General features: G+C 38.1%; 1 protein-coding gene across 1 annotated transcript in view; it reads right to left on the minus strand.

The window, feature by feature from the left end:
• Positions 1–14,748, minus strand: part of bbs9 (Bardet-Biedl syndrome 9) — a 256,360-nt gene that overhangs the window by 71,159 nt on the left and 170,453 nt on the right. The window contains exon 21 of the mRNA XM_056476114.1: positions 14,098–14,217. Coding sequence (XP_056332089.1) covers positions 14,098–14,217 — 120 coding nt within the window. The remainder of the gene's footprint in view (positions 1–14,097; positions 14,218–14,748) is intronic.

Genomic DNA, 14,748 nt, shown 5'->3' on the forward strand with positions numbered 1-14,748 from the left:
AACCATCATCTTTGAGGAAGAAACGTGGTCAGAAAATAATCTTGAATGATTGAGGTCGGCGACCACTTAAAACGACTGGTGAAATCAAATTGTAAAACAAACAACATTACGGCTATAGTAATAGTGAAAGTAAGAACAATTACACATGAACAATGTGAAGAGAACTCAAGGGATTGGAACTTAATAGCTGTGTAGCCTTAAAAAATATTTATCAGTGAGGCTAATCAAAAAAAAAGCTTTCAATTGGCTAGAGAGCAAAAATATTGGACTCTGATGCAATGAAAGAAGGCCATGGGTCTTATGAGTCCAGATTTACCCTGTTCCAGAGTGCATCAGGGTAAGAATACTATACAAGCCAGTTGGGGCAGTGCTATGATCTGGGGATGCTGCATTGGTCAGCTTTGGGTTCAGCAACATTACTGTTCTGTATAATGTGCCCAAAGTATGAAGTCAAAGTTATTCCATCAATGAATTTTTGTTTCCCTGATGGAACTTGAATATGCCAAGATGAAATTCCAGGTTTCATCAGGCTCAAATTATAAAAGCGGGAGTAAAAGACATCTTTTGGCCACCACAGGGTCCAGATCTTAACCTTATTGAGAATCTTTGGATGTGCAGAAGGCTTTTGACTCTACATCACCAATAAAGGATCTTAGCGAAAAATGAACTCTGGATGGGAATAAATGTTTGACATTGCAGAAGCGTATTGAAACGGTGTCACAGCGAATGTATGCCGAAATCAAAGCTAAAGCCGCTACAACAAAATTCTGGACAGGAATGTTTACTTTAAAAGGAACCAATTGAAATGGAAACCAAGTATTCTCAGATTGTGTAATTCGTATGAAATATCCTGGCGATGGAGATGACAATCAAGTCAGTTCATCTCTTAAACCAATAACAAAGAAAGTATCAGTTCATTTAAAACAAAATGTTAATGCAGTGTCCATATCGTATGGTATGTGGCATGCATTATGGGATATGTAGGGAATGAAACGCTCATTGTTTAGATTCAAATAGTTTATTATTAAATGTTCCATTTGGTGACAAAAGGCTGACTTATACTTCTGCGTCAAGCGCACGCGTATAGTCCGGTGCAGCCTACGGGCGGTCGCATAGCCCCGGCAGTGGCTGACGCAAAAATGTAACTAACGTCACGACACATAGCGCAAGCTCTGTGATTGGTCGGCTTGATATCGTTGATGAGTGTGGGCGGTGCTGAGAGCAGTGAGCCAGATGGAGCGATTGTTTACAAGTGTGGAGTCCTTTGAAAGAGCTCCAGATGAAAACTGTTGTTTTGTGTTTACCTTATGATTAAATTTGTTGCACGTCCGCTGGTTCCTGCCTCTAAATTAGCGAGTTTTAGCTACTTGTACATTAAGGTAGCATTCAGAAAAAACAAAACACCCGCAAAGAAACTCAACACAGAGGCCCATAAAAACCTACTGCCAGCTAGCGTTTCGGAAGTGTTAATGCAGAGCAACACAAACAGCATGCAGAAGTATAAATGCATGGCTACACGTAAGGCATGCGACGTGGATCAGGCCAATCACTCGATGAGAAGTATAAATGGTTGAAAACGATTGTAGTAGTCAACCATAAAAAAATCTTTAGTCAAGGGAAAATTATTAGTGTATATTTTTTACGAATGTTAATACAAGTTTCTGTGACGGATGAACTAGGCATGATCAAAGATGCCTGCTTTTGTGGTCGTGCTAAAATAGGAAAATATAGACTGCAGTTTAATCAAGTATTTCTACCATCTGGCTATAAGTAAGATAATATTGTTGGAAGAATTAGTTTCCCTTGAAAAATATTGAAAAAATCCTAAAATATCTTTTAATTTGTTGAATTAGTTTAATACTTCCATTATATATAACTATATATACATGTAGGACCGGGAGCCATTTCATATGCTCTTCTGGATGACCCGTAGGAGTCTGGGAGTGGACAGTTGATTTTTGGGAGATTCTCGTTTGAGAGTTTGCGGGAGATGAGGAATGTGTGAGTGTTTTTGCGGGCGGTTTCTTACTGAGCTCTCTGTCCGCAGTGATGGCAGCTCGCCCACCACTGGAACCACACCACTATCCTGCCAACAAACTCCAGAACACTTCGGCTTGTGTAATCTCCTTACGCTTTCCCCCTGCTGTGATGCTGCCATGCAGCTCATCTAATTAATTAATGCTATTAAACAGATCTGTCGACAGCTTTGCCATCAACACATATTTGTTTTGCATTTTCTTGTCTTCCTCATTTTTTTTTTTCAAATGAGAGCTACCTGGAAATGTATCTAATTTCCATCCCTCAATATTTAGGATGGAACACATCCCAGTTTTCACAGCGTAATTGGAGGGAACTAACTGCATGTGTAAGCGCAGGCTGGTGTTTTTCGGGAAAAAAGAGAGAAAGGAGATATTTGTTTTAAGTACTTTAAGGAAAACTACCGACTATCTGATTAAACTGGGGAATTAACATACGGCTTGAGTAAATTCATAACTCATAAGCACACATAATCAATTTCAGCCACTGGCAAAACTAACACAAACAGTAGACATCCTGAGGCGAGCGTCTCTGAATGTGCCGTGATGAGGAACATACGTTAGCCATTGATGCTCTGATAGCCCAAGCAGTGCGGTTTACAGCCCACTGCACAGCTGGGATCTGGAAAACGTATATTTTACTGTTCATTGCTTCCCTTTAACAAACTTAAAGGTATCTTGTTAAAAAAAAAAAACGGCACAAAAGCCACTTTTGTTCAAGGCCAAATCACAACCTCATCTGAAGCGTAGCACCGGGTGAGCTTATTTTACTGCAGTAAAACCACACTGCCGCGCTAGTAACTGCAAACCAGAATGAATAAGCATGTGGGGGTGTAGTTTTGCACTTTGCACCATTTGGTAAATCGATTCATTAAAAAATTCCACAACAATTCCAAACATTTCAATAGAAACTCATGCAGAGTTGTGTGCAAATATAGTTTTCATATTAGGGTTGATCAAGCAATATCCGAGCACTAAGCAATAGAAAGCTGATTGTTCTAATTGTAATTTCATTTTGCTAATGGGGGTGGGCAGCACGGTGGTGCAGTGGGTAGCACAACGCCTCAGAGCAAGAAGGTCGCTGAGCTAGGAGTAATTGAGTCCAGGGCTCCCGCCTGGTCAGTTAGCATGTAGATCGAATAGGTCTCAAGAGCTTCCCCTGATAAAGGAGGAAAAGGAGGAGATAGGGTGGAAGAGGGGATTCTTCCAAAACGAAGATAAAATCGGTCAAAGATTAAATCGTTCATTATAGCTGATTTCAGATGAGGGACCAGCCGTGATCATTCATTCATTCATTTTCTTGTCAGCTTAGTCCCTTTATTAATCTGAGGTCACCGCAGCGGAATGAACCGCCAACTCATCCAGCATTTGTTTCACGCAGCGGATGCCCTTCCAGCCACAACCCATCTCTGGGAAACATCCACACACACTCATTCACACACATACACTACGGACAATTTTAGCCTACCCAATTCACCTGTACCTGTAGTCTTTGGACTGTGGGGGAAACCGGTGCACCCGGAGGAAACCCACGCGAACGCAGGGAGAACATGCAAACTCCACACAGAAACGCCAACTGACCCAGCCCAGGCTCGAATCAGCGACCTTCTTGCTGTGGGGTGACAGCACTACCTACTGCGCCACTGCGTTGCCCCAGCCGTGATCAATCATATCAAAACTAGTTTTATAAAACTTCACTTAATTTTTTTGTAAAACTATCCTGCTATTTCTGTAAAAGTTTAATAAACAGATAAAAGAAAGCGGATTGTTTGAGAGTGGCTTCTGTGTGATCTAATATTGCTACATGATTGCAAAAAAAAAAATGTATTCTTTCGAATAAACCCCATGGGATGCAACATCTTGTTTTCAAGGGGTGCTTCAATTAACAAATTCTTTTTTTGATTGGTAATGCAACCATACTAAATGTCAAATGTGTCATTTTCAGAGGGGTCTACTTCAAATTCTGACAAGTAAGTAAGTAATGTGTATTTGTATAGTGTATTTATTGTGTATGGCCATACAGCCAAAGCGCTTCGCAGTCATGAGGGGGGGGGGTCTCTTCACACTACCACCAGTGTGCAGAATCCACTTGGCAGCCACAGGACAACGGCGCCAGTGCGCTCACCACACACCTGCTATTGGAGGAGTGGAGAGACAGTGATACAGCCAATTCGGTGAATGGGGATGGTTAGGAGGCCATGATGGGAAAGGGCCGATGGTGGGAATTTGGCCAAGACACCGGGACACCCCTACTCTTTACGTGCTATGGGATTTTTAATGACCACAGAGAGTCAGGACCTCGGTTTAACATCTCATCCGAAAGAAGGTGCTCACTGACAGTATAGTGTTCCCTTCACTTTACTGGCGCATTAGGACTCACACAAACCGCAGGTTGAGCGCCCCCTGGTGGCCTCACTAACACCACTTCCAACAGCAACCTAGTTTTTCCATGTGGTCTCTGATCCAGGTACTGACCAGGATCAGCCTTGCTTAGCTTCAGTGAGTAACCGGTCTTGGGTTGCAGGGTGATATGGCAAAAATTGATTGAAAAATTTAGAATGAATCAAGCCAAATTCAAAGGATCCATTGAACGCTTTCTCTGTGGTTCTTTAGAAAAACATGCGGCATCTGTGACTTCAGTTGTTTGGCAAACGTAAAAAAACAACGACTGACATTCCAGTGGAAATAACAGATATCTTGTTAATCCTTGTGTGCTGTTGGGGATGTTTTTGAGGATAAATTTGGCCACAACTTTCAGCAAATAGAATCACTTTTTTGACTCGTGTTCTGGGAAAATGCTTTGGAATTTTTCGAAAACTCAACAATTCATTCATTTTCGGCTTAGTCCTTTTATTAATCTGGGGTTGCCACAGTGGTATGAACCGCCAACTTATCCAGCATATGTTTTATGCAGCGGATGCCCTTCCAGCTGCAACCCATCACTGGGAAACATCCATCCACACTCACACACACATACATTACAGACAATTTAGTTACCCAATTCACCTGTACCGCATGTCTTTGGGCTTTGGAGAAACCGAAGCACCCGGAGGAAATCCACACCAACACAAGGAGAACATGCAAACTCCACATAGAAATGCCATCTGACCTAGCCGAGTTTTATCATTTGCAATAATCATGCCAAGAGTCCCTTTCCATGAACATTGTAAGCGATGTCACCCGACCATCACAAATGTGTTGATGCACTGTATTCTTCATACATTCCAGATCCCAGTGCAAACCTTAAATGCCCTGAGTGAAATCATCGAACCAAGATGGCACACAAAGCAAGAAATGTAGACTAAAATAGTTTTAGATTTAAAACAGACTATTTCACCCAACGTTTGTGTGCTGTATTAGTCATGCCTGTCATTAGCTCCGCAACAGTTTATTTGAAATGCTCGCTCATTTCCTGTGAGCTTCTCATGATTTGTCTGAAGTATGTTGGACAGACTGGTCCTGTTGCTCTGAGAAAATAAACATAATGAGAAATTAACGAGGCCTCTTTAATGGGAACTCATACATGGGCATCGCTTTCCCTCTCATCTCTGCTATCTACAGGTTTCAGCTCAATCTGATAGAACACCAGCATTATAATGGAAACCACATGACGACACGTTAAATAAAAGAGCCAATCAAGCCTTAATCATTACAAACATCAGCATTTAAAGGCCAATTAGTACTGGATCTTATCATAAGCTATAAGTTATCTTAGTGTCTACTTTTAAGTCAACTCCTCGTTTACGTACTCTGAACAACTCAGCATGGTTACACCTATCAGACCGCTGTTGCTGAAATCTCGACAACCTCTGCTGGTGGTCCATCACTCTTGCGGATTATGGAAGGAAAAGAACAGCTCTCTCAACTAAACCACAGACTTTACTCAAGAATTTAGCTCAAATCATACATCTGAGGAGGTAAATCAAGGTATTTAAGGGTGATTCTTTTGTTTGCGCCCAAGTCTGAGCTGCTGTTACATGTAGCAGAGTTCACATGAACCGTACTTCAGACCCCTCACCCCCAAAACCCGAGTTCAGAAGACAACGTTCACACTATTCAAACAAACCAAACTCTGTTATCAAATGAACTCGGGTGCACACCAAAAGTGAAAAGCCCCCTAAGATTAATGGGAAATTACTGACAGTTATATTAGAACAGGACTGTTCCTGTCCAGTAGAATCAATTCAGTGAATAAAACAATTGCCAGAGGCTATGAATTAACTCAGCAGGGAGTTCCATCACTGGGGTTGTTAATGTTTACCAGCTCCTTCAGCCAGACTGACGATTACTGGCATGAAGTCAATTTAGCTTTGCACTTTGGCCAAGAACTATATACAGTTGAAGTCAGAATTATTAGCCCCCCTTTTATTTTATTTTTCTCTTTTAAATATTTCCCAAATTATGTTTAACAGAGCAAGGAAATTTTCACAGTATGTCTGATAATATTTTTTCTTCTTGAAAAAGTCTTATTTGTTTTATTTCAGCTAGAATAAAAGCAGCTAATAATTCTGTTTATATAACAGTATATAACTGTATATGTACAGTTGAAGTCAGAATTATTAGCCCTGCTGAATTATTAGCCTCCCTTTAAATTGTTTCCTCCAATTTCTGTTTAACGGAACAAAATATGATTTTTCAACACATTTCTAAACATAACAGTTTTAAAAATTAATTTCTAATACTGATTTCTTTCAAGGGGCGTCACGGTGGCGCAGTGGGTAGCACAATCGCCTCACAGTAAAAAGATCGCTGGTTCGAGCCTCGACTGGGTTAGCTGGCATTTCTGTGTGGAGTTTGCATGTTCTCCCCATGTTCGCGTGGGTTTCCTCCGGGTGCTCCAGTTTCCCCCACAGTCCAAAGACATGTGGTGTAAGTGAATTGGGTAAGCTAAATTGTCCGTAGTGTATGTGTGTGAATGAGTGTGTATGGATGTTTCCCAGTGATGGGTTGCAGCTGAAAGGGTATCCTCTGCGTAAAACATATGCTGAATATATTGGTGGTACATTCTGCTGTGGCGACCTCAGATTAATAAAGAGACTAAGCTGAAAAGAAAATTAATGAATGATTTATTTTATTTTTGCCATGTTGACAGTACATAATATTTTACTAGATATTTACTAGACACTAGTATTCAGCTTAAAGTGACATTTAAAGGCTTACCTTGGTTAATTAAGCTAAGGTAATTAGGCAAGTCACTAATTATGTTTCCATCCAAAGATGCAAATAAATTTTTATGCACAAAACGGGAACATCGCATAAAAGACGTGTAAATAAAGCAGCATTTCCAATGAGTCAAAGAGAACAAAATCATCACTTCCTGATTAACCGGCGCCAAAAATCGAAAATATAAATGGAACTTGCTGCAGTAGGAGGAGCTGCATGAATCTTTTCTTTATTTAGCAAAAGATTTGCACCTCAGAAGACAAATGCCGACACACAGTGAATGCATTGTGGCATCTGAAGGCGTGAGACGCGAAGCACAGATACTCTTAACAATTCTGGAGGTAATTAATACTATGATAACACTAAGGGCCCTATCATACACCGACACAATAAGGCACAAGGCATGTATGGTGTGATTTGTTGCAATTTTCAGACCAGCGCAACCCTAATTTTCATGTTTCGTGCCACGTTGTTTAAATAGCAAATCCATTTGTGCCACTTTGTGAACTCACGGGTGTGCTGGTCAGAAAGGGAGGTGTGTTAAGGCGCATTGTTAGCGCGTTGCTGTTTTAAGAAACTGAAATAGACCCCGCCATTGACCAACTAAAAGTTGCTCTAAAGTTCAGCGCAAGCCTATACAGGTATAAACGCTCACACCTTGCTTAATACACACAGGATGTACAGCAATACACAAATATCTTTACATATGACAAAAAATTAAAGGATTAAAATGTTACAAAAAAGTATTATTTTCTACATAAATATAAAAAAACACTAACTCAATCACTTAGTTATTATTGTTCATTTATTTGTTTGCTGGAAATTAGAACTGAATTTAGAAATAGTTTTGAAACAAATCTTTGTGCTTAACGAAATTAATATGTAGGCTAATGGATGTCTTCAGTAGAGTGAGTTTCCACCGTTTCCTTACTCCACGAAAGTAAAGGAGTAAAGTAAAGACTAAAAGTAAAGAGAAAGTAAAGAGGCAAAGTGGAGGAGGCTCGTTCTTTATCCTCGCACTGCACATGCCATGTAAATAGCAAATGTGCTATGGCGCAACGCAACTGACTCTTGAAGAGAATGTGAGATCAGACTCTGATTGGTTTGATGCACGTTATGCTCAAAACACACCCAGAGAGAATGAGCACAACCCTGTTAGACCATGCACCAGGGCGCAGAGTGTATTTTTTCAGTCCTTAAAAAGCAAACAATAGCAAAAGTGGATTCAGACACGCCTTTAATGCTTTTTGCGCCATGTGCTTTAGACTTTGCGCCTAGATCGTTAAAATAGAGCCCTAGTACTAAAATGGTTACAGCATTTTAGAATGACCAAAACAACAATTCTGCTCAGCCTGCTGGTTTGTCCAATCACACACATTTTTTTAAATTTATTTAAATTTTTTCTGGGTTTTTACCTTTAATAAACAGGACAGTATAGAGTATTGACAGGAAAGTGTGGGAGCAGAGAAAGGGGAAGGATCGGCATAGGACCACGAGGTGAGAATCGAACATGGAACATGGGAGTGCATGTGTCGACGCACTAACCACTAGACAGGTGGCGCCGACATCACACACATTTTTATCATCACATGATCTCTTATAGCACAATCACATGACTTTTTTAATGCGCATACTGGAATTTGTTTGGTAAAAGTGTTTCCATTGTAGTTTATGCACATTTTTTCTTATTGGATGAAAAGTTTATCCTACTCTGTTAAGCGCATATGTTTTTTTATGCACATTTTCATAATGTATGCGCATCTTGGCGTTTCCATCAACCGATTTTTTATGTGCACATCCAAAATGCACATTAAAATAGGTGGAAGGAAACATCGCTACTATATAACAATGGTTTGTTCTGTAGACAATCGAAAACAAATATAGATTAAGGGGGCTAATAATATTGACCTAAAATGGCTTTCATTCCAGCAGAAATAAAACAAATAAGACTTTCTCCAAAAGAAAAAATATTATAGGAATTACAATGAAAAATTTCTTGCTCTGTTAAACATAATTTGGGAAATATTAGAAAAAGAAATAAATTCACACGAGGGCTAATAATTAAAGACTTCAACTGTATGTATGTGTTATTTGAATATGTTTTAATGAAAAAAAGAAAATTATTTTACAATAGTTTATGTTGCTGTCACATTTAGAGTCTTAAATTTATAACCGGCTCTTTGAAGGCTAGTGAAACTCAGTGAAAATGAGTTTGACAGCCTTGGTGTTGTTGGTGATCTGATGCGCAATACATTAAGGAGGAGGTGTGAACTTTGTATTTGTGGTAAAAGAGATGAAAGACAGATGAAAGAGTGGCTTCTGTTTCAATTAACATCAGAGACAATGTTTGAATCCGATTTCAATCCTCACTGTCCCTGTTTAATAACTTCCTCAGTCTGATTCCTTGCATGTTGTTAAAAGTAATCGTACAAGTTTAATAAGTTGTTAATGACAGAAGTGAGCTGCTGACTGAAGTACACGTCTGAGCAGATCCTCCTCTTCAAAGACAAAACACAACAAGCAGCGACCAACGAGCTTTTGAGGGATTCTCACACATTTGAATCTGTCATGGAAATCTAGACATGCTGAATATCTGGGAAATAGAAAACTGTAACTGATGTAACTACAATTAACAACTGAGGAATTCAAGATTTTTTTTTTATTTAAATTTAAATTAAGCTCTAAAAATCTGTTTTATCTGTGAATCATTTAATTTTTTTAACAACTCTCGAAGACAATATAGTCACTGGCCACTTTAATAGGAACACCAGCTTGTTAACACAAATGAAATTCAGCAGGTAAACATGGTGCAACTGAATTTCTTGCTGAGCAATGGAATTTCAGTGGCTTTCAATGTGCACTGTAAAAATTTAGTTGAATCAAATGAACTTTTCTAGTCATCTCAACTCAAACTGGCAAAAAATATAAAGTTAAACTTTGTATAACTTAAAAAAATGAGTTGAAACCTGAAATTAAAGCAACATAAAAATATTTGTTGTCTTGACTTTCTGTCATTACATTTTTTACAGTGTGGTACATTTGTTGGTGTGAGACGGGCAGGTGAAATCCTTTCAGAAACTGCTAATCTATTGGGTTTTCACACACAACCATCACTAATGTATATGGAGCAAAAGGGTCAGTGTTGGTAACGCGATCACCAATATCTATCAATAACTGACCTCCCGTCCAAGCGTGCACAATTTCATTATAAAAAGTTGCAGGGCTACAATCGGACTGCGTTCGCTGAAATCTGTTTTAACCAGGTTGTGGATTAAAGCTAATAACATTGTAAATAATGTTCACTTTCTAACACGGACCGAGTTAGAGCTCCTCCTCCGGGGGGATACCGAGGCATTTCCAGGCCAGCCGAGAGACATAGTCCGTCCAGCGGGTCCTGGGTCTTCCAAGAGGCCACCTCCTGGTGGGACATGCCTAGAAAATCTGCCTAGGCGTCCAGGAGGCATTCAAAACAGATGCCCAAACCACCTCAGCTGGCTTCTCTCAATGTGGAGGAGCAGCGGCTCTACTCCACGCTCCTCTGGGTGACAGAGCTCCTCACCCTATCTATAAGGGTGCGCCCTGCAAAGGAAACTCATTTCGGCCACTTGTATTCGAGATCTTGTCCTTTCCGTCATGACCCAAAGCTCATGACCATAGATGAGAGTAGGTACGTAGAATGACCGATTGACCATAAATTTGAAATTAAACAAAACTTGCATTTCATAACCCAGTATACTGTATGTAGCGCCATGAAAGTTCTTACTATATAAAATTTCAGCTGATATTTATGTTAAAAATGTCTGAGTACTTTTCAAAAACGTCGACCTTTTTAAACGGTCACGTTCAACTAACTTTAATCAAAAATGTTGAATTCAATACTGGTAATGTTAATATTAATAAATTGTATTCATATTAATACATATAAATGAAATGTGCATTATTTGTCAGTGTTAAAAGTAACCCTTTATTTTGATGGTTCATTTGAGTACTAGTAGAGTGTCTGCTTAATATCTGTTGATACTGCTACTAAACAGACATTTAACTGACTATAAGAAAATTTGCAAGTGCATGTCAACTTACACTAACCCTAACCCCAACCCCAACCTAACAGTCTACTTATAATCTAATGAGAATTAGTTGGCATATAAATGCAATGTAACTTAAATTCAACAAACAGACCATCAAAATAAAGTGTGACCAAAGAGTTAATTTTAAGATTCCTAATTTAAGAATTTTTCAGTTTTTCCATTCTGTTTTGAGAATTGCATACAATTGTTGAAGTAAAACCATAAATAAATTGTATTTCAAATTAAAATCAAGCACTTACAAGGACCTGTGTTTGTTTTTCAGTACTTTCCAGCCCTTAAATCCACATCTGAAATTCAAGTACTTTGAAGAAGCATGGGAACCCTGTATTGATTGGATTCGTTTCTGCTGTATGTGTTTATTTTTTATCACAATTCACTGCCATTATATAATCACCACAGATTTAGCTAAAAATCAGCTAAAAATGACCTGTGGGTGAGTAAATGAACATGAAAATAAAATTTTGGCGTGAACTATCCCTTTAAAGTGCTTTTCAGTCAAAAAATCCTTTCGCATTAAAAACCCCTAATGGACCTAAAAATTCCAGAGCAGCACATCATGTACTTAAACAGTTTAAAGCAATTACACAAAACTAGTCAATAATTACTACCCATTTCACACGTTCCAATATTAATGGAGTTTTAAAACTTACCCTAGTGGTCATTTAGCCTACTTTTCCCTTTTTTTGTTTTACCTTAAGTACTGTAAACTGGATTTTCCGATTTAGTAATCGTGAGCATAATGTTAGATTGTTTTCCATTGTATTTATGAACGTAATTTAGTTCATTAAGAGTGTGTGAATGTATTGCACAACTGAAAGCATGCGCCGAGACTTGCTAAAACGTGGTCATATGAACACAACAACACATGCACAACAGTTTGTCCACTCATACAGTTGAAGTCAAAATGATTAGACCTCCTCTGAATGTTATTCTTTTTCAAATACTTCCCAAATGTTGTTTAACAGAGCAAGGAAATTTTCACAGTATTTCCTATAATTGTTTTTATCTTCTGGAGAAAGTCTTATTTGTTTTATTTCGGCTAGAATAAAAGCAGTTTTATATTTTTTAAAATCATTTTAAGGTCAATGTTAATAGCCCCATTGAGCAATATGTTTTTCCTATTTTCTACAGAACAAACCAATGTTATACATTACCCTAACTTGCCTAATTAACCTAATTTAAAGCCTTTAAATGTCACTTTAAGCTGAATACAAGGGCTGCAACTAACGATTATTTTAATAATCAATTAATCTGTCGATTATTTTTCCAATTAATTGATGAATCGGATAAAAAAGCCTTTAATTCCAACCCTTTACTAAAAAAAGCTCATCCCTGAGCTGCTATAATAATAATAATAATAATAATAATAATAATAATAATAATAATAATAATAATAATAATAATAAACAAAGTAGTTTTGTCCTGTTTTCAATCCAAACATCTAAACATTTTTAAATCAAGATACATACTAGACACATAAAATAGCATTAGAAATTATGTCTTGTTTTCTGAAAAAAAAAACTCCTCAAAATTAAGTGATTGTTTGCTTAAAACAAGCTAAATTATTTGCCAATGGGGTAAGAAAAATAATCTTAATGAGATCTAATCTCAAACAGAAGTTAAGCGTCACTTAATTTTCTCATGACATTTTTTTTGGTCTAGCAGTCTTGATTTAAGATTTTTTTTACATATTTGGACTGGAAATGAGACAAAATTACTAAGAAAGAAAAGTTTTTTTGCAGTGTAGCTAGACATGACAATTATTTTAGAACATTCACCTTTAATGTTTCCATGACGACGCGTCATGTTTGTCACATCACACACCACAGCCACAATAGCGCTGTGCATTCATAGAAGTGGAACAGCACGTAAATTCATCAGTTATTCCCCAAATACATGCAAGGAAGTGGCTGGTGAACTTAGAGAATGATAGATTCAACTTTATAGTTACTTTCACTATGTGTAACTGATATGAATAAATCACATCGGCAAATAATATTTGAATGGATTGTTCGACTTCCTTGTGTGTTTTACAAACTCTGAATGTATTGTTTTACTGGTACTTGTGTGTATTTACATGTCTAAAACATAAAATAAGCATTAGGCGGTTAAAACGCTGCATAATTGTGATAATATGACAAGTCTTTCAGCGCCAGCCAATGCACCAAAGCTCAGTTTGAATTTTTCAGTTGCTGCTCTAAGGGTTAATGAGCTAACGCTAACTTGTCATGCTTGTCAAGCTGGATAAAGAGTAAAAACACCAGCACCAGGGACTTTACGCTCCTCACTTCAAAACGGAACAGAGTAGGATTCTGTAGTGATTTACCCTACTTTTGAACTCTCTTTCTCCTCATCCCTGTCTATGAGGCGCCGAACTGTATCAGTGTGTGAGAGAGACCGTGTTCACTCCGCTCCGCGCTGAACTAAAGTGTTTCTTTTAATAATCAAACATCCCTGTGTCGCATGACACAATGAATCAATAACCAACTCTTTTAGTAAACGATTTTTATCGATTAAATCGATTTGTTGTTGCAGCCCTACTGTATACTATCTTGAAAAATATCTAGTGAAATATTATTTACCGTCATCACGACAAAGATAAAAGAAATCAGTTATTAGAAATGAGTTATTAAAACTATTATGTTTAGAAATGTGTTGAAAAAATCTTCTGTCCGTTAAACAGAAATGGGGGGAAAAAATAAACAGGGGGGCTAATAATTCAGGAGGACTTAACATTTCCTAGTTCCAACCTTGTTAATTGAGCATTGGAGTGAGACTTTCTGAGGTGTTAGCACGGTTGTTTGTCTTACCTGATTTGCTCTTGACTCTCTTGGATGACTGTTTCTTCTTAATATACTTTGCGGCGTCCTGTTGCAGAGGTGCTTCCTCATCCTGCTCAATTATTGGCTCAGGGATGGTCTCACAAGCAGCTGCAGAACAACATACAAACACTCAGCATTAATACGAATATTGTAGTTGTTATAAATCAGTGTTCAGCTGAATTAATAATCAATTGAACCAATGAAGATAACTAACTTAGTTATGCGCCTATGCGGGTCCAATACGCGTTCACATTGCTTAATACTCACAGGATGTACAGCAATACACAAATATCTTTATATATATATAAAAAAAAGATAAAAATGTTGCAAAATGATTATTTTCAACAGAAATATAAAAAAACACTACCTCCTCCCATGCCTTCTTCACATCAGGGGCTTTGGAATCCGGCTCTGTTTATTTATGACAATTTGCATTTGCATAATGTTATTATTATTAGAGAAAGTAAAGAGGCCGAATGGAGGAGGAACGTTCTTTATCCTCATGCTGCAGATGGTCTGATTGGTTTAATATACGTTATGCTGAAAACACACTCATAACGGATTAAGAGAATAAGCACAACCCTGTTAGACCATGCGCCGCGGTGCAAGCGTATTTTTCCATCCTTAAATTAGCATGTG

Source organism: Danio aesculapii, chromosome 16 (genome assembly GCF_903798145.1).
Source record: "Danio aesculapii chromosome 16, fDanAes4.1, whole genome shotgun sequence".
Taxonomy (NCBI): Eukaryota; Metazoa; Chordata; class Actinopteri; order Cypriniformes; family Danionidae; genus Danio; species Danio aesculapii.